The sequence below is a fragment of the Ictalurus punctatus genome, chromosome 1 (assembly GCF_001660625.3).
Source record: "Ictalurus punctatus breed USDA103 chromosome 1, Coco_2.0, whole genome shotgun sequence".
NCBI lineage: Eukaryota > Metazoa > Chordata > Actinopteri > Siluriformes > Ictaluridae > Ictalurus > Ictalurus punctatus.
In genome coordinates this window covers 11,734,829-11,755,747 of record NC_030416.2, presented here as the reverse complement: position 1 = coordinate 11,755,747, position 20,919 = coordinate 11,734,829, and the positions used below count along the sequence as shown (strand labels likewise).

General features: G+C 36.9%; 1 protein-coding gene across 1 annotated transcript in view; it reads left to right on the top strand.

The window, feature by feature from the left end:
* Positions 1–12,470, top strand: part of ephb6 (eph receptor B6) — a 65,084-nt gene extending 52,614 nt beyond the window's left edge. The window contains exons 16-19 of the mRNA XM_017477517.3: positions 2,302–2,451; positions 3,435–3,619; positions 4,119–4,274; positions 8,598–12,470. Coding sequence (XP_017333006.1) covers positions 2,302–2,451; positions 3,435–3,619; positions 4,119–4,274; positions 8,598–8,703 — 597 coding nt within the window. The 3' untranslated portion in view covers positions 8,704–12,470. The remainder of the gene's footprint in view (positions 1–2,301; positions 2,452–3,434; positions 3,620–4,118; positions 4,275–8,597) is intronic.
* Positions 12,471–20,919: the final 8,449 nt, after the last annotated feature.

Sequence of the window (20,919 nt, the reverse complement as noted above, 5' to 3'; positions counted from 1 at the left end):
TCAGAGTGGAACCTGTCCTGTTAAACCGCTGTATGGTTTTGGCCACCATGCTGCTGCTCAGTGTCAGGGTCTTGGCAATGTTCTTATAGCCTAGGCCATCTTTATGTTGAGCAACAATTCATTTTTTCAGATCCTCAGAGAGTTCTTTGCCATGAGGTGCCATGTTGAACTTCCAGTGACCAGTATGAGGGAGTGTGAGAGCAATGACACCAAATTTAACACACCTGCTCCCCATTCACACCTGAGACCTTGTAACACTAACAAGTCACATGACACCGGGGAGGGAAAATGGCTAATTGGGCCCAATTTGGACATTTTCACTTAGGGGTGTACTCACTTTTGTTGCCAGTGGTTTAGACATTAATGGCTGTGTGTTGAGTTATTTTGAGGGGACAGCAAATTTACACTGTTACACAAGCTGTACACTCACTACTTTACATTGTAGCAAAGTGTCATTTCTTCACTGTTGTCACATGAAAAGTTATAATCAAATATTTACAAAAATGTGAGGGGTGTACTCACTTTTGTGAGATGCTGTAAATGTTAAATATACGTTTTAAACGTACAAGTTAAATGATTCATTCATTTATTATTCATTTATTATTCGTTAATTTAATTGCCCTTGCCCTCTCTGTGTGTGTCATTGGGAATACACAGCAGTGTATTCCACAGTGTGATAGTTTTGGAACATGGTTGAGGATTTAAAAAGCAGGTTCACTGATGGCATTTTTGGGCTGATTTAATAACAGTCCACTGCCACCAAGATTTTGTTTTAAAGCAAATAATCAAAATTAAATCAAATCAATTTCTGCGAATATATGAAATGGCAAAAGGAAAATTTAAATGAAAACAGTTTAAAACTAGGGATGAGCTACTTTTGAGCATCTTGATCCTTTATCCCCCCCAAAAAATTTGATCCTTTATCCCAAGTTGCCAGATTACTAATCCATACACACACGTTTTACACCACCTTACTCAATTTCCTCTTTATTGAGGGAAATCAATGTACAATTAATGCAATGCATTTTTAACGATTTTATTAACTATAAAACTTGTGCAATTGTGCTAATTCAAATGGGCAACTTCGTTGGCAATTGACAACCAATATTACCCCAGCAAGCAAATGTAAACATCTCAATTGTACTGTCTGTAAATTTGCAACAAACAAATGTACAGAGGTCCTATTTTTGGTTAGTATTCTCATTCTCAACCCAACCTCAGAGAACAGTTCAAAAGTGCTTATTCAAAAAATAGTTATTCCAAATGTTATTACCAAAATCCACATATTACCATGAATAATAATGCCGAACATGCAGTAACAATTCAGTGCATAGATGTCCATACCAGTCTACCCCCCAAACAAACACAGTTCAGACAACATTCCCACTATTGATGATCATTAGTGATGATTCATGCATTTGGCAAAAAAGTTTTTTGCTGATGTATTTTACCTTTTAAATCTGAGATGAGAGCAACTCTGGCATCTGTATCTTTCATACTTCTCTTTGTGAGCAGTGGTGCAATGGCAATTTAAATTAAAATCTTTCATTACAGATTACGTTTTCAAACAAACCAAACACATGGGTGCCCCTTTGAACTCGGTAAAAAGATCATGTTTCCCATCTTGACTGGAAAAAACTAATTTAATTGTCAGTTTTATTTTTGCTCATTTTTGTGAACGTTCACATTAGTGTACACACACTCTCTGACTTAATGCAGGACACTCATTAGGATGATCATTTGGGAATGCAATGTCAACATTACAACCAGTAAATCCTGAAATTAATCTCTACTATGAAATGACTGATGTAAATAAATACAGAAGTAGGTAAATGCAAAAGTAGGTAGCACCTCTAGCATTAGCTACTCAGATAACCAGCTTAGCTACCGCTAATGTGCTGTGTACCTTCTGTGCTTCTGTATACTTTGCGGTATTTTATAGTGGAGAATAATTTCAGGAGTTACCAGTTGTAATGTTTTGAACATTTAGATTTAAGATTTAGATTTATGATTTAGGTGTAACATTTGTATGAATATTTAGATTTAACATTTAGATTAACATTTCTTTTTAATAATTACATTAAATGATTAGATTTACCATTTAAATTGATTTTAAACTTTTTACATTGAATGTTTATCTTTAAATTTTACTTTTAACATTTTGATTTATATTTTAAATTTACTCTGATACTTAAGATTGTTATTTGACGAGTCACTATCTATATGTACCAGAATGGCCTCAAATATGTTCCCAAAACTGCCAAATTTGCATTTGTTTTCCTTTTATTTCCTTTTTCTCAGGGTTGTAAAATACCTATAAGGTGGACAGCTCCTGAGGCTTTCCAGCATCGTAAGTTCAGTTCGGCTAGTGATGTCTGGAGCTTTGGGATCCTCATGTGGGAGGTGATGTCATATGGAGAACGGCCATATTGGGACATGAGCAACCAGGAAGTAAGGCTTGTGATGTGTGTGCATGTTTGTGTCTTCAAGGTCTTCTAGATCTTTGCTGAAGGGCCAGACTAACTGAATTATTCATAGTTCATTGATTCATGGTCTGATGATAGTTAATCAATTAATCATTAATTGGTAGATAATTGTATATTGGGTAGACTTGCAGTATACAAATCGTAATTTGATGTTCCAAATACAAAATGAGCACAAATGTGATAAGCAACAATATGTTAATTCCCTAGGCATGTGTACAGTGAAAAAATTAGCAGGAGCTTGTTTATGTGTGGATTCATGTGAGGGTTCATTCCAATAATTGGTTTTCTATTAAGCTATTTTAATCATGACTGCGTTGTTCAGTGCAAGACACGATAACCAAACTCCATTTTTTTCCACCTCTAATTAAATCAGTTATGTGCAGTCATGAATAAAGTCTGTATGCCTACAGCATTCTGATGATGGAGCTGTTATGCGATTCAGTCTGTTTCAAAACTGTGTGTGTGAGTGCACACTGAGATGCATAATGTCACCAAAGGCCTCCAGCCAAAGACATGGCATGCCACTGAAGCAACATGATTTATCTGGCATGTGTATCTATTTTTATAACAATTGTGGTCGGATGTTTACATTTCCGTGCAATGTCTTCTCTGCACAAATAATTCACATACAGAAATGTGCATGTGGCTGACTACAACTTACTATTTTGCATTTCTGGTTAGATGCTAACTGAATTTTGTTGGCTTTGTACTGGTACTCTGCTCAACAACAGTGAAGCCGAATCTGATCTAATCTAGTCTAAAATGAGAGCCAGCCACTAACAAAAAAATTTGTGTGCCCCACACTCAATAAAATTATCTCTACAGGTTCACTGCAATTATGCAATGAACCCCAAACCACAACACTGACAAACAAATGAGGAAAGGACAACTGACATCTGTAGTAACCTACACTTTATTTAATTTATTTCCCTGTTTTTCTGTCTCTAGGTAATGAAGGCAGTAGTTGATCAGTATCGTCTTCCCGCACCTAACAGTTGCCCTCCTGTTCTACACGCTCTGATGCTGCAGTGTTGGCAGGCTGATAGACAGAACCGTCCCAGATTCGATTCTATCCTCTCTTCTCTAGACCGTCTCATACGTCACCCTGCATCCCTGAAGGCTGAGCATGCTCGGTACGACAAGCACTTCAAACTACACCTTCCATCATGAACTTTCCTTTAGTAGTTTTTATATGTCCTTGACAAGGAACTGTGTCAGCTTTTCGCTCGGATTTCCGAAACATCTTCAGCCTATGGCTCAACCTTGATAACGACAAAATCAGAAAATATGAATGTTTGCAACCTATTCATATCATGCAGTCGAATGATTACTGCAAAGCTCTTTAAAAATCCATTTGCTTGAAGCTAAATGCCTGTAACACTAAAAGGAAGGGGGCTAACTCAGATATGCACAAAACATTAGAGAAACTTTGCCTTCTGTCAGTGCTTTCATTCCCCCCACTCCCCACCCCAATGTAATAACATACTCCTGATAAAATATTGTGATATTCTTAAATGCACTGTAAGTATGTTTAAAGAAATATTACATAGATTCTTCAGACAATACGTTCATTCAGATTGATTCCAGCTAATGTGTTCTCCCATTACATCCCCTTAACATGTTCTTTTTAAGCCCCACCCAACCCCTGCTTAGCCCCACCTCCACAGATTTGTCAACAGTGACGACAGTCAGCGAGTGGCTGAGTGCACTGAGGATGGACCGCTACAAGAATGAATTCGAGAGAGCACAGCTGCACAGCCTGGAGAGAGTGAGCTTGCTCACTATGGAGTAAGTACACAGCATACATAGGAAAGGTTTTATTAACTGCTCTGAATTAAGGGCTAGTGGATTAATACATTAACTAGTCAGACAGTAAACAGAGTAATTCAATCCCACTTAGCTAGGGTAGAGTGGCACATGGAAGCTGACAAAATCCAAACCAGACTTGTTTTATGATGCTTCTATAAGGCACTTTTTGATGGACATGAGCTTCCACGCTTTGTAGCCTCAACAGTTGTAGAATCAACAGTTTCAGTTGAGCCACCTGGTTGTCCATACCAGTGCATTTTAAGAATTGGTGCATCTGTAAATAGTGTAATATGATACACAGATATATTATTTTGCATATTTATTGCATTGATTTGTTTATTTTTGTTGTTAAGAGTGTAGCCTAAGAATCATTGAAGTTCAAACGGTAATTATAAGTCTGTCTGTGGCTGTTAAGTGAAGTAAAGTACGGTTGGATGCATTCTTTGCTGTAGAAAAATCGCATTTAACTGCACTAATAAAATAGCCTAAAACAGCAATGTCAGACAGTTTTCATCATCCATCATCTCTGTAAAATAAATAAATAAATAAATAAATAAATAAATAAATAAAGGGCTCAAATGACATTATTCAACTCATTGTTCCTTGTGTTAGCTGGGGGGGGGGGGGGGGGGGTGTTAAATTTTAATGCCTTAACAATGTGGAACAACTTACAGGAACATTTCAAACTTGCTGTGCTCCCTTCACTGGTTGAATTTATGGCATTTGTAAATAACTTTGAGTATAGACATATTGGAAGTGGCTTCTGCGATATTTGATTATGTATTACTATGTATTTTTTTCTATTTTTGTTTGTTTTTATTTATTCATTTTTATTTATTTTTTTCCCCTGAGTAGCCATAGTTTTATAGCTACTTAGACTAATTTGTTCATGAAGTATCAACAAGAGGTCCAAAAGGAATACAGACAAACAAGAAAGAAAAAGAAACTCTCAAACAGAAGCTTTTACACTCCAGTCTTATACACCAGACATCAAATTACATGCAGTGCAGTATTGTAGTGCAACAGGAATGTACAGACTTGTAAATTGACAAGACAAAGCAGGAGCTCAAATTCCTCAGGACAGGACTCTCCAGGCAGTCAGGACACACAGTACCTACTTAAAAGGATGACCAATGGCACATTTTTATAGACAAGACAGTTTGGACGGCACCTATGTCAAACTGGAATAGAGAGGGAGGCCTGCGCCAGGATTCATCATCTTAGTCCAACTTTCATCTTTAGCCTGGCAGTTTCACAGCCATTCACACCTTAAGGATACACTGAATTTATTGTGACCTTAATGAACTTCGTAACATTGGTGTGAATCACACTGAGATTTAATTGCCACAGAATGTGCCACCATACAGCTGTTGACAGAGTCCTTTGGATAAGCGGCTAAAGGTCTTGCCATTATGACTTCCAGCTACTACACATGCTGTGAGTTACAGTACATCATATAACACTGAAGTTACAACTGAGGGCAACTTTTGTTCTTCTAACAATCTACTGTTAGATACTGTGATCAGTAATTTTGTGAGACTACTCTAAATGTGTGGCTATTCGCTACAGTAAATGTATTGATGTGTGTGTGTGTATGTGTGTATATATATATATATATATATATATATATATATATATATATATATATATATATATATATATATATATATATATATATATATAGTATACACACTGGTGCACCTAAAAAAAATTTGAATATTGTGGAAAAGTACATTTTCCTGCCCGTAATTTAATTCAAAAAGTGGAACTTTCATATATCTTTCATATTTCACATAAAATTAAATATTTCAAGCATTTTTAGTTTTAATCTTGAGGATTATGGCTTCTAGCTCAGGGAAATCAAAAATCCAATATCTCAAAATATTAGAATAAAGAATTTATAATACAGAAATGTCGACCTGAGAAGAGCTCTAATCAGCTAATTAACTCCAAACACTGGCAAAGGTTTCCTGAGCCTTTAATTTCTCTCTCTGGTTCAGTACACTACCGTAATCATCAGGAATATGATCAGTTTTGCATTTCATTTGGAAATCAAGGTCCCAGAGTCTGGAGGAAGAGTGAAGAGGCACAGAAAGTTGTTTGAAGTGCAATGTGAAGTTTCCACAGTCAGTGATGATTTGGGGTGTCATGTCATCTGCTGGTGTTGGTCCACTGTGTTTTCTCAAGTCGAGAGTCTATGCAGCATCTACCAGGAGATTTTAGAACACTTCATGCTTCCATCTGCTGACAAGCTTTATGGAGATGCTGATTTCCTTTTCCAGCAGGACTTGGCACCTGCCCACAGTGCCAAACTACTAGTGACTGGTTTGCTGACCATGGTATTACTGTGCTTGATTGGCCAGCCAACTCACCTGACCTGAACCCCATAGAGAATCTATGAGAGACACCAGATCCAACAACACAGACAAGCTGAAGGCCGCTATCAAAGCAACCTGGGCTTCCATAACACCTCAGCAGTGCCACAGGCTGATTGCGTCCATGCCACGCCGCAATGATGCAGTAATTCGTGCAAAAGGATTAAGGCCCTGACCAAGTATTGAGTATTGAGATACTTTTCAGAAGTTCAACATTTCTGTATTATAAATTCTTATGTCAGATATATGTGACTGATATCGCAGGGTAGAGATGCATCAATATAATTTTTTAATCATGTTTTTGGTACTACTACCAATACTGATACCAAAATAAGTAACCTGCAAAGTATTATTCAGACAAAAATGGGAGATTTTATTTAACTGTTTGTTTCCTCAGTTTACTTCATGGCATGCCCACATATGTTGATGTATGTAGGCTATAAACCTTGTTCTTTATAACATTAGTGAGTTGATTTTCTATGAAGGGCATTAGCTATATTAGTTACATTACATAGAGTAGGGTTGCAGTAGAGAGCAGGCTACTGTATGTTTCTCTTTGAAAACACTTTTGCACAGCTGTATGTAAAGTTCGTTTTATTGTCTTCATCATTTCAGAATCCCTTGTTGTTAAAGAACAATAGTGTCTGAGTTTCAAAAATAGTAAGCTGTGTAAATGCTGTTATTTACATGTACCTAGGCTTATCTGTAGACAAGTTTTCTCACTTAACAGTGATTGCTGTGCCATTTGTTGATGTTTAGTGCTGCTAGCGATGCACTCGTCATGCTGAGTTTTATATTTAAGATGTTTTATCAGGTAAGTTGTATTTTAGAAAGACACTGTACTACTTCCTCTTGATATTTTTGCAGAGCACAGTTTGCAGTCTGCTTTACTTTCATATACAGTCCAATATGTACAGATTTCACGTCATATCTTCCATAGCACGGCAATGTACAGCAGGTTTACGTCACATAGTATCACACTGTATCGAATATGGGTATTGGAGCATTTTTTTTTCTGATTAGTAAAGGTATTTTCCATTTATAATTCCGTTATGGGATTTTCCACTTACATTATAATTACATTATAAGAGAGACATTATAATGCACATTATAATGTAATGGGATGGTCATCCTCAATTCTATAGACATTATAGTCATTGTTGAAACCATCTTGTTCAAGAGTCACACAGTGATGGGGCCAGCATTATTAACAATTCTTTTTGCTCAGTCTGAACAGAAAAAGAAAATAACGATCAGTTTTCTTTTTCCTAAAAGCAATTTCATGTCATAATGGCAATTTGCAGGACAAAATTCAAGCCAGTGGGGAAGGATGTGTGCTGGCAAATATGTATATTTCTAAACAGCAATTTATGGAATACCAATCAAAATTTAACAACACATTAATGATTTCTCATGCATATACACATACTTTGTGCCTTCTCTCACTGGCCATTTTATCAGATACCACAGGACCACCAGGGACCGGATATTATTTGGATGGTGGATCATTCTCTGCACAGCAGTGATACTGGCATTGTGGTGTGTGTGCGTGGTGGTTGTACAAGTGTATCAGTCACAGCAGTGTTGCAGATATTTTGAAACAATGTGTGCACTTACTGGACCTTGTTGCTTCACTTAAACAAATTGTACATACATTTGAGACACTGTAGAAGCCAATATATGTCAGGTTTTTATTCAAACACATATGATTCTGTTTATCTACTGAATAAACTAAACTTGACCAGCCTTTTTTTAATTTTACATTGCAGTTAAGTGGTAAAAACAGTAGAGTGCAAATAATGACCTCTCTCTCTCTCTCTCTCTGTCTCTCTCTCTCTCTGTCTCTCTCTCTCTCTCTCTCTCTCTCTCTCTGTCTCTCCGTCTCTCTCTGTCTCGCTGTCTCTCTCTGTCTCTCTGTGTATTTCAGGGATGTGCAGGCATTGGGAGTGAACCTGTTGGGTCATCAACGGAAGATTGTGAACGCAGCACAACAGCTCAGGACTCATCTGACTCAGGGACAGGTGGAGGTGTAGAGGACTTTACCCTCCTTTCTTGTGGACATTATAATACACAGATGTTCAGTCCAGCCTACACAGCAGCCCAAGCCATGCAACACAGGGAAGGTCAAAGGACCAAGTGTTATGGCATGATAAGAACATAGTTTTACGATATTTATTTGCACATCAATCTGTCAGTATCTCTCTTGTTCACACACCAATTTTCTCTCTTTCTTGTCATGCTTGTTTAGGTGTCCATATTCCTCTCTCCTTTGCCTCCATTGTTTATCTGTCCATATTCCTGTTTGCCTTGTTTCTCCAACACTCTCCCACACACAATCCCAAACGTCCATTGTCCATTAATGCGGATCACAAAAAAACAGCTGTTAGCTAATGCCGGGGGAGAAAGAAAAAAAAAATGAAAACAAAGGGAGTTACCACTACAGTCAACTGCAATGACAGTCGATGGCATTGTTTGACTGACTGTTTGATTTAATTTAGAAGTTATGCAGCTTTCAATTGGCTCTGGATGGTTGCTAATTTAAATACTAATTCAAATGAGTAATTCTAATACTAATTCAATTAGTAATGTTTCCATTTTATTCCAGGGCTTCTCATCTCTAAGGATTAAGGAAACCTATTCCTCTAATATACATAAGGCTGCTCATCAGTCTTTCATAAGCTGAGTCACATTTGTTTTGAAGTAGAGAACACTTGCAACTGTGCAGGACAGTGAAGTTGAGATGCTAGAGCTGATTATTGTAATCATATAATTATATGATTATTGTAATCAGTTGCTTTGGACTCGCTCATTAATTTCAAGGACCAATCAGAAAGGCAGATTTGTTCACTTTCTTCCTGATTAAGAGATGGATGCAAATTAAGACTTTTATGTCTGTTTAAGGTAATTTATGCACCTTTTAAAAAACACATCACTACCATTCAACACTATACCAAAACCCCTTTAGTTTTGCCCACTTTGCAATTCCTAGTCAGGCATTAAGTGTTCATTTTTGTATTCATTACATTACAAAAGGAGGTGATCAGATTACAAGGCTGAGGTGGCCCAAATCCAGATTTTTGCCTAGATATGAGTTTGATTGTGGTGGTGGTGGTGGTGGTGGTGTTGTTGTTGTTGTTTCAAATATAATTTAAACCACTTTCATGTGTGATCCTAGATTGCAGTCATATCTGATCCATGATTATGTGACCATATTAAGAACTAATTTCAAATTAGCTTTTTCTTATAGTATACTACACTACATGTGCAGGTCATTACAGGCTCTAATTTTACACACAAAGGAACTACAAAACAGCGAAAGCTATGCATTTGTTTTTTTGTTAACTATTTTTGTCCCAGTGAACCTCTAAGCAAGGAAGGCTTATACTGCTGGTTCATTTGTTTTATGTGCATGATGGTCAGATTCGGGCACCGTTAGCACTAATGTCATATGTGGGTCACTTACAGTTGTAGAAAGGAATGCAGGAAGCATCAGATATGTGCTAAATTCAGCACTACAGCTTGACTGTATTAGGGAATTGAAAGAATATGGTATTTTTACAGTTATTTGCCTGCAATCATATTATTAACAATAGGCTGTTATAGTGTAAACTAAGGTACATTACTGTAATGTTTTAGCAACAGTATATTACAAGAAGGCCCTTATTTGTGCACTCATGTTGTACACTGATATTTATAATTTTTCACAGTAAAATGTAAGGTTTTAGTGTCAGCTATAGCAGTCCTTAAACAAATGCCGTTCACTGTTCAGACAGTATATCATTTGTCACTTTGTCACTTCATAATAGGATTCATGCACAATTTCAGCCACATCACTGGAGCCTGATTAAGGCCACAGATTATCAAGTGTATTATCCTTGGGTACTGTGTATTGAGCTGAGTAGAGGGCAAGCTTCTGCATTACACTGAAGTGTGCAATTCATGAATAGATATTAGAAGTTATTTCATAATTCATGTTTCTTGTAACATAACTTACGCTATGTGAAAGGTTTAGCACAAGTGCACTTATTTACCTCTCTGCAATCGGGTTGCTGTAGCACACATGAAATTATTTCAGTGGAAAGTAATAGTAATGGTTTAGCTTGTTTTATTTAATTTCTTAATTAGAATCATTCAAATTGAACCAAATGAATTATTATACATAAGATGCAGCTTTGCATATTGGTACCACGTTCATCTGCTAATACTATTCCATCTGTCATATACTTGTTCCCTTGTAGAATGATGTGTGTCGACTTGCTATCAATGCTGACTAGTGGAATTTACTGTGCATTTTGTAGTGACATTCAAGCTTATAGATAGGAAACATCTATAGATGTTTGGCATGGACTCCACAGGTTTGTGCAAAACCTTATGATCCATTTTAGATCAAATCCATAAGACTGAACACATGCTTCAATAGAAGAAATTAGGCATGAGGAAAATCTGACCTTTTGTATGAAGCAGTTAACAAGGAATTAATGTCTTAACATTAATACCATGAATTTGCTCACAATTATATAGGGACCAAGAAATAGTGCAAAATCTTGAATATTAAACATTCAAAATATTGAACATTTACTTTCTTTATTTGAAATATTTCACAACTATAAAAACCTTCTGTTTATTTCCAATTTTAAATGAAAGAAATATCTCAGACGTTCATACTGACCAGCATTTATTACACGCAACTGATAAATATATATATCAGTTGCATGCAATATATGCTGGTCCAGATGTCTATAATACAGTATATCTAGATATGGGTGAATATACACCCTAAAGAGTCACTGATGCAGAGTCAGTATCAAACCCTTGTGCTCATGGTTGAGATCAAACCCACAAGGTCCAAGTCGATGACCCTTAGCTTACTTATGTAAAGTACAAACTCATCACTTCAGCAGAAGCATAACTTAATACAGGTTGCCAGAAAAAAAAGACATGTAACTGTTGATACAGAACATTTTGTGATGACACAGTGACTATAGTTTACATGTAGCTTTTACACTAGTATAATTCTTTTATCATATACTGTATGCAAAGGCCTCCGATTTCAGAATTTATGTAAGGGTGAACCATAGCAGATTAGTTCAAACAGGATTTCTGCAAGTGTATTAAACTAAGAGAATTTTCCCTCTAGAGCTCATATTAATCCTTTAATTTATCTCTGTACACCAGTACTGTCCTAAAAAGCTCAAGCGGTCTAAGTGACAGTATTCTAAACACGGTTCCTCATTGGTTTTTCAGATATTTAAGGGTTCTCAGCATATTTTAAGTAAGTATAATGCATTAAAGAGCATTAAGTTTTGTTGCCTCATGATATATAGCTATCTGTCATAGGGCTTACCCAAACCACAAGCACTTCCCAGGCCCTTTTAATGGAGACAAATTTTCCATTGTACTAGAAGCATATGATCATTAAGGTGAGCTGCTAAAGCCAGTTCTCCATCCAAATCACTCTATATTTATGTATTACCAAAGTCACAACCTGCTTTATTCACTCGCTTTATTCTGCATGTAACATCACACTGTAACATAGTACACATCAAATAAGTCAACATGTATGTTTTAGTTAATGGGACTTTTAGTTCAATGAAAGAAAAGGAAACAATACTTTTTGTGCACGCACGTGTGTGTGTGTGTGTGTGAGAGAGAGAGAGAGAGAGAGAGAGAGAGAGAGAACACGAGAACGTTTTCACAAGAGCACCTAAGTTTCTATAATTTGTTACTGTTCATCAATATTACACTACTGTGAAAATTTGTAAAAATGAATAATTGAATAAATAATTTTTATTTATATACAAAACAATGGTCTAATGTTTACTATACTGAAGCTGTAGCATATTTCTATGTTATGATACATAAAGCATTTCTCTTTTTCGGTGATGCTATTGTCAGATTTACATAACTAGATAAGGACTAACGACATCATTTTCTTCATTGTGAGAACTATAAATTACATTGAACCAACTTAATATTTAAGGCTAAAGGCCAAAGTAGGCTGTGTCACTGTGCCACTCAAGAGCTATTGCTATTCATCTTTGGTTTATGAAAGATTTTCTCCTCCCTCTTTTTGATGGCTTGCCTAAATATTTTACCTGACGTAACTCAAAATCTGCCTGTAGAATAGGGGATATAAAAATATGTATTCAAATAAAACAAAATAAACACATCCAGTTGAACTCACTATATGAAAATTTTAAAATAGCAACAAAACTTTATTTATTTATGCCTTATTTACTAACCATCATGTACCTTCTCATAATCCAGCATTATTGCTACTGTCATGTACTGTCCTGTTCCCATAAAACATTGCAGGTCAGCAGATGGCTCCTCTTTAGTCTTAGTCAGCTCTAAATCAAGAGATCTGATCTGTGTACAGCATAAGATCTTAATCTACTATACGGGTGAAAAGCACAAATAGCCATTTGAAATGTATTTATTTTCCCACTGTGTGCTACAATGCTGCAAAAAAAGCTATTTTCTATTAAATTATGCCCTATAAATGTATATCCAGGCCAACTCTGGAAGATTCCTTGTTATTTATTTATGTCAGGTACATTTTGTGTTAATGTCATGTACAGTTTTCATTTTAATTATTTGTAGATTATTAGTACTTCTTATAGACAGCACAATTATATCTCTATTTTGAGCCTTGGTTAGTATTACATAGTAAAAATTAAGTAAGTACTACTTACTTCCATACACTGTCCACTTTATTAGGAACATGTACAACTTTATATCCATGCAGTTATATAACCAGCCAATCATGTGGCAACAGCACAGTGCATAAAAACATACAGATACAGGTCAAGAGCTTCAGTTAATGTTCAAATCAAACAGAATGAAGAAAAACTGTAATCGCTGTGAGTTTGATTGTGGCATGGTTGTTGACACCAGATGGGCTGGTTTGAGTATTTCAGAAACTGATGATCTCCTGGGATTTTCACACACAACAATCTCTAAGAGTTTACACGGAGTGGTGTGAATAACAAAAAACATCCTGGGTGCAGAGGGTCTGAAACACCTTGTTGATGAGAGCGATCAGAGAAGAATGACAAAACTGGCCTGAGCTGACAGGAAATCAGATATAGATGTAGATATCTGAATCTAACCTCGTGCAAAATTTTAAAAAAAACATTTGAATGACTGAGAGCACAATTGCTGGATTTTATATAAATGAAGTCATGAATGTAGGCCGCTAACCTTCCCCCTAACAGTGACCATATTCTTTCTGGTCTTTTCTTTGAATTGACTCTCATGAGCTTGCAAGCATGAGACCATGTTATATAGTGATTACAGTACTAAATTATAGGTTAGTAGTGTTCTATTGCTAAATACTAAATCTAAATTAATAAGGATAAGTAATGGTGATCATCATAATTTAATTATATGAAGTACTTTAAAAATGTAAACAACATATACAAGGCAAGGCAAGAATAAATAAAACAGAACAAGGATCAAAACCAGAATAGCAAAGTGGCAAAATACAAAGGCTTGGTATCGACAGGTATGAGAACAGTGAACATATCCTTTGCGATTAATTGATGAACTGAGAGTCCTTAAGTAGTATAGTGTATAATTGAGACCAGGTGTAGTGCAATCCGATTGAGGGTAAGAACGAATGTGAGAGATTTGTGATGGTCAGGTGTTGTAGTCTTTGGCGGCTATGCTTGTAGGCCACTCTGTCGTCAATTCTGGTGTTGACTTGACACCATTACTCTGCATCCAGCCATCTGTCCATTCCATTTCTGTGCCGCTTACACAGGGTTGAGGGGAGCCTGGAGTTTATCTCAGGGGACTCAGGGCACAAGGTATGGATCACACTGGATGGGGTGCCAATCCTTTGCAGGGCACAATCACACACTGTGGACAATTTGGAAATACCAGCCAGCCTACAATGCATAACTTTGGATTGGGAGAGGAAACTGGTGCACCTGGAGTAAACCCCTGGAGCAGAACATGGGAAGAACATGCAAACTCAAACTCCACACACACACGGCTGCGGGAATCAAATCCCCAACCCTGGAGATGCAAGGCAAATGTGCTAATTTCCAAAAAAGTTGGGATGCTGTGTAAAATGTAAATAAAAACTGAATGCAATGATTTGCAAATATCATAAACCCATTTGTTATTCACAATAGAACATAGAAAACATTTCAAATGTTTAAACTGAGGAAATGTACCATTTTAAAATGGCAGGAAAAGTAAGTGTTAATAAAAATAAACAGCTGGAGGAACATTTTGCAACTAATTAGGTTAATTAGCAACAGGTCAGTAACGTGATTGGGTATAAAAAGAGTATCTTAGAGAGTCTTTCAGAAGTAAAGATGGGGTGGAATCTGGGTGGAAGCATATGTTCCTCTAAAACCTGTATATACCTTTCAGCATTTATGGTGCTATTCCAGATGTGCAAGCTGCCCATTCCATAGGCACTAATACACCCCCATACTATCAGAGATGCAGGCTTTTGGACGGAGCACTGATAAAAAGCCGGATGGTCCCTCTCCTCTTTAGTCCTCTTAGTTTAGAGGACGTGGCATCCATGGTTTCCAAAAAGAATTTCAAATTTCGATTCGTCTGACCACTGAACAGTTTCCCACTTTGCCTCAGTGAATTTTAAACGAGCTTTGGCCCGGAGAAGATGGTGGCGTTTCTGGATCATGTTCACATATGGCTTCTTCTTTGCATGATAGAGCTTTAACCAGCATTTGTGGATGGGACGGTGAACTGTGTTCACAGACAATGAGTTCTGGAGGTGTTTCTGAGCCCATGCAGAGATTCCATTACAGAATCATTCTGATTCTGATTCTGATTCAATTACAGAATCATGCCTGTTTTTAATGCAGTGCCGCCTGAGGGCCCAAAGATCATGGGTATGCAGTATTGATTTTCTCCCTTGTGCACAGAAATTTCTCCAGAGTCTTGGAATCTTTTGATGATATTCTATACTGTAGATGATGAGATATTCATAGACTTTGCAATTTTACGTTGAGGAACATTATTCTGAAATTGTTCCACAAATTGTAGACACAGTTTTTCACAGATTGGTGAACGTCTGCCCATCTTTACTTCTGAAACACTCTGCCTCTCTTAGATACTCCCTTTATACCCAATCATGTTACTGACCTGTTGCCAATTAACCTCCAGCTATTTCTTTTTAGTAACACTTACTTTTCCAGCCTTTTGTTGCCCCATCCCAACTTTTTTGAGACGTGTTACAGTCATCAAATTCAGAATTACCTTTTTTTTCAATGGTACATTTCCTCAGTTTAAACATTTAATTTGTTTGATATGTTCTATTGTGAATAATATGTGGGTTTAGGAGATTTGCAAATCATTGCATTCTGTTTTTATTTACATTTTACACTGTGTCCCAACTTTTTTGGAATTACGGTTGCAGCAGTTCTATCACTTTCAGCTACTTCATGAGCTCTTTGTGTAAATAGTATTCTGCTTCACTTTGTTAAGTCATTATCAAAAATGGTCCAGTACTACAAAAAACAATCTCTCAAAACATGAGCACTACATCAATGAAGAGGTTATAAAAACAAGGTGAAAAGGCCACCCTTTACCAAAGACCCATAATGATACAGGGGACACACAGTGTTGCAGCACACAACAAAACGTTACAGAGCCGAGTCTGAAACGGTCATTAGACCTTAGTAAACACTTAGTTGACCTGGATTCAGTGCCTGTACTAAAGATAGTGTTGCACAGTGCCTTCTTAAGACATTCAATCATCCTTTAAAAAGCAGTTGGCTGACCGCTATTACTCATTATTTGCCCGTTCGTCCCTGCCGTCTCTCTTTCCCCTCATGGATCAACAAACACAAATCATTTAAGCTGATAAATGACTAAACAGACAAGGACACTTTTGTTGCATGTGGACATGCAACACTACATGATGTAGGCTCCGACTATAGACATTATCTTTGGCTCATCCTTCCAGATCCCTTTCTAGAAATAGCAACAAAAATTTTCTTAGTTGTCTAAACATATCATTAGAAGTAAGGCTTGTTTTCTTTCTTGTTCCTCAACAAACCTTCTATTGATGATATCAAAAAGCACCCTATTAACACCTGTATTAGCCAATAGAAATCTTTTGTAGCCTGTATAATTTTTTTAGAAGAGATCTTGACATTTAAGGCTAACTACAATAACCTCTAACCTTCTGAAAATATCAAAACTGCTGACTACACTGTTTCATATTTCACAGATAAAGGTGTGTGTGTGTGTGTGTGTGTGTGTGTGTGTGTGTGTGTGTGTGTAGCCTATATATAAACTTAGTACAGTAAAGCAAATGCCCAGAGATCTTTTTTTTTTCTTTTCAACAGTTGGTGGTTACAAAAATAAATCAGAAATACACAGAAGTAAAGAGATGTGAAGACCATTGTACAGGGTTAGGTGTAAAGCAGGAGAATACAGCATAAATATTGACACATAACCTTACAGAATTTCAGTCTACCAGATTAATAAATGACTCCCAAATTGTAAAATGTTCTCTCTTTTTTGGAGCTTATGTAGCAGATTTGTTCTAGATGTAATACATTTGTCAATGCTCTGATCTCAAATGTGGGGACTGTTTCTGATGTCTAGTTTTGTAAAATCATTCTTCTATCCAATAACATACTCAGGGGAATTGACTGCTGGTTCAGATATTTTCATTGCTATGTCTGGGTTCTTCACTGATATCCTTAAAAGCTACTGAAAAAATACTAAAGGGTCCAAATAAGGGTTCAATAATTTTAAACTGTAGCATGTATGGAAAATTATGGCATACCATTATAGCATATTGTCCCTATGTCTGTTGAACATTTTACACATAATGTTGAAATATATGGGTATAATTTATGTAGATTTGTTTGAGAAAGATGAAGCTTCACTGCAAGAGTTCCTCCTGTCATGTCTGCCATATTCTTTTCTATCACAATGCCATGCACACTCAGAAATAAAGGTACCAAACTGTACTTTTCCTTGTCACTGGGGTGGCACCATAAGGGTACATGGTTTGTAACTTTAGTATGTATCTTTTAGCTTAATTAGCTTTTAGAGTAAAGCTTTAAAGGTACATAGGTTGTCCTTATAGTCCAATTATGTACCTTAAATTATGTATTAAGGTGTACAGATTATATAAGCCTATTAATAGTAGAAAAGATGTACCACCCCAGTGGCAAATACAGCTTGATACCTTTATTTCTGAGTGTAATACAGTGCTGTGAAAAAGTGTGTTTTTTTCTTCTTCTGTTTTTGTTTATATCTCATACTAAATTGTTTCAGAAATGAAAAAATCTAAGATAAAACAAAGGCAACCTGAGTAAACACAAAATACAGTTTTTAAATGATAATGTTCTTAAAGCAAAAAAGGTTATCCAATATCAGCTGGGCCTGTGTGAAAATGTATTTGCCCCCGTATTTACTAATTCCCCAAATCTATGAAACTGTATTCAGCTGGACAAGATGCAACCACGACTGTTTACTGCCAGTCCTGTTCAATCAAATCAACTTTTTCAACAGCATGGAGTTGGTTAAAAGGTCTTACCCAGTAACACACTATGCTGAAATTGAAAGAAATTCCAGAAACGATGAGGAAGAAGGTGATTGAAATACATCAGTCTGGGAAGGGTTGCAAAGCTATTTCAAAGGCTCAGGGACACCAAAGGACCACAGTGAGAGCCATTATCTCCACTATGAATCCACAAATAAGCAATATATTAATACGTACCTAATTCTTCCCATCCTTAAGACATCAGGAAATAATGAGGTGTATACATTTACAGCCAACTGAATCATTTATGAACAGTCATTAATAATGTTAATACTTAAATATTATCATCTTGTTGACACATTCTGTTAATTAACATCATGACTTACACAGTATTGTTAAAGATCTGTTACAGTCTTTTTCTACACAATGTAGTTAAACAAATTTCAGGCTATTTAAATAACTGCGATGATCCAAATCAAACCACTTCATCAGTGACGTTATAAAAATGGTGTAATGGAAGGACTGTGGAATATGCTAATAAATTGGCTTGTTAAGGCTACTTAACATGTGATTTTTGATAATTGTATTATAAACTGTATGTTTAATATATTTGATGATTGTTTAGAATTGGGTGTGCTGGAAAACAAATATTCAGAAGGGTCTCAAGCTTACATTATAGCCTATAATTCCAAACACACTTTTCATAATGTAAATGATTTTTTATTAATACTGTGTCATGATATTAATTCAAAGAATGCGTTAAAAAGATGTTAATAATGATGTTACCTAATACTATAAATATGTATTTGTGTATGACAAATTTTTGATTTCCCTTCATTATTTTTTCATCTGTTAAGGATTAATACATGTACAGTATCTCACAAAAATGAGCACACCCCTCACATTTTTGTAAATATTTGATTACATCTTTTCATGTGACAACAGTGAAGAAATGACACTTTGCTACAATGTAAAGTAGTGAGTGTACAGCTTGTGTAACAGTGTAAAATTTGCTGTCCCCTCAAAATAACTCAACACACAGCCATTAATGTCTGAACCGCTGGCAACAAAAGTGAATACACCCCTAAGTGAAACTGTCCAAATTGGGCCCAAAGTGTCAATATTTTGTGTGGCCACCATTATTTTCCAGCACTGCCTTAACCCTCTTGGGCATGGAGTTCACCAGAGCTTCACAGGTTGCCACTGGAGTCCTCTTCCACTCCTCCATGACGACATCACAGAGCTGGTGGACGTTAGAGACCTTGTGCTCCTCCACCTTCCGTTTGAGGATGCCCCACAGATGCTAATAGGGTTTAGGTCTGGAGACATGCTTGGCCAGTCTATCAGCTTCTTTAGCAAGGCAGTGGTCGTCTTGGAGGTGTGTTTGGGGTCGTTATCATGCTGGAATACTGCATACTGATCATGCTCTGCTTCAGTATGTCACCGTACATGTTGGCATTCATGGTTCCCTCAATGAACTGTAGCTCCCCAGTGCCGGCAGCACTCATGCAGCCCCAGACTATGACACTCCCACCACCATGCTTGACTGTAGGCAAGACACACTTGTCTTTGTACTCCTCACCTGGTTGCCGCCACACACGCTTGACACCATCTGAACCAAATAAGTTTATCTTGGTCTCATCAGACCACAGGACATGGTTCCAGTAATCCATGTCCTTAGTCTGCTTATCTTCAGCAAACTGTTTGTGGGCTTTCTTGTGTATCATCTTTAGAAGAGGCTTCCTTCTGGGACAACAGCCATGCAGACCAATTTGATGCAGTGTGCTGCGTATGGTCTGAGCACTGACAAGCTGACCCCCCCACCACCACCCCTTCAACCTCTGCAGCAATGCTGGCAGCACTCATGTGTCTATTTCCCAAAGACAACCTCTGGATATGACGCTGAGCACGTGCACTCAACTTCTTTGGTCGACCATGGCGAGGCCTGTTCAGAGTGGAACCTGTCCTGTTAAACCGCTGTATGGTCCTGGCCCCTGTTCTGCAGCTCAGTGGCAGGGTCTTGGCAATTTTCTTATAGCCTAGACCATCTTTATGTAGAGCAACAATTCTTTTTTCAGATCCTCAGAGAGTTCTTTGCCATGAGGTGCCATGTTGAAGTTCCAGTGACCAGTATGAGGGAGTTTGAGAGCGATGACACCAAATTTAACACACCTGCCCCCCATTCACATCTGAGGGTAGGGAAAATGGCTAATTGGGCTGAATTTGGACGTTTTCACTTAGGGGTGTACTCACTTTTGTTGCCAGCGGTTTAGACATTAATGGCTGTATGTTATTTTGAGGGGACAGCAAATTCACACTGTTACACAAGCTGTACACTCACTACTTTACATTGTAGCAAAGTGTCTTTTCTTTAGTGTTGAAACACGAAAATATACAATCAAATATTTTTTTTTTTAAATGTGAGGGATGTACTTACTTTTGTGAGATACTGTATTACTGTATGCGTTACGTATTTGTGGATCTTATATTAAAGTTTTAGCCTGAGTTCTCAAGAAATGTCTTAACAAATCATCTGGTATATTTGCTGAAGCTTTAAAAAATAAACACCTTCACCAATAAATTAACTCACACTTGAAAGAATGTAGGCGACTTGAGCAAGTTGTGGTGACTCAGTGGTTAAGGCTCTGAGTTACAGTGAAAACGGGAGTGTGTTCTAATGTTTTACTGGCAACCCTGCTGTTAATAAATTACTTTTGTAACTGGAAACATGGTAAGGATTTTTAATCTGACAACAATAATGAAC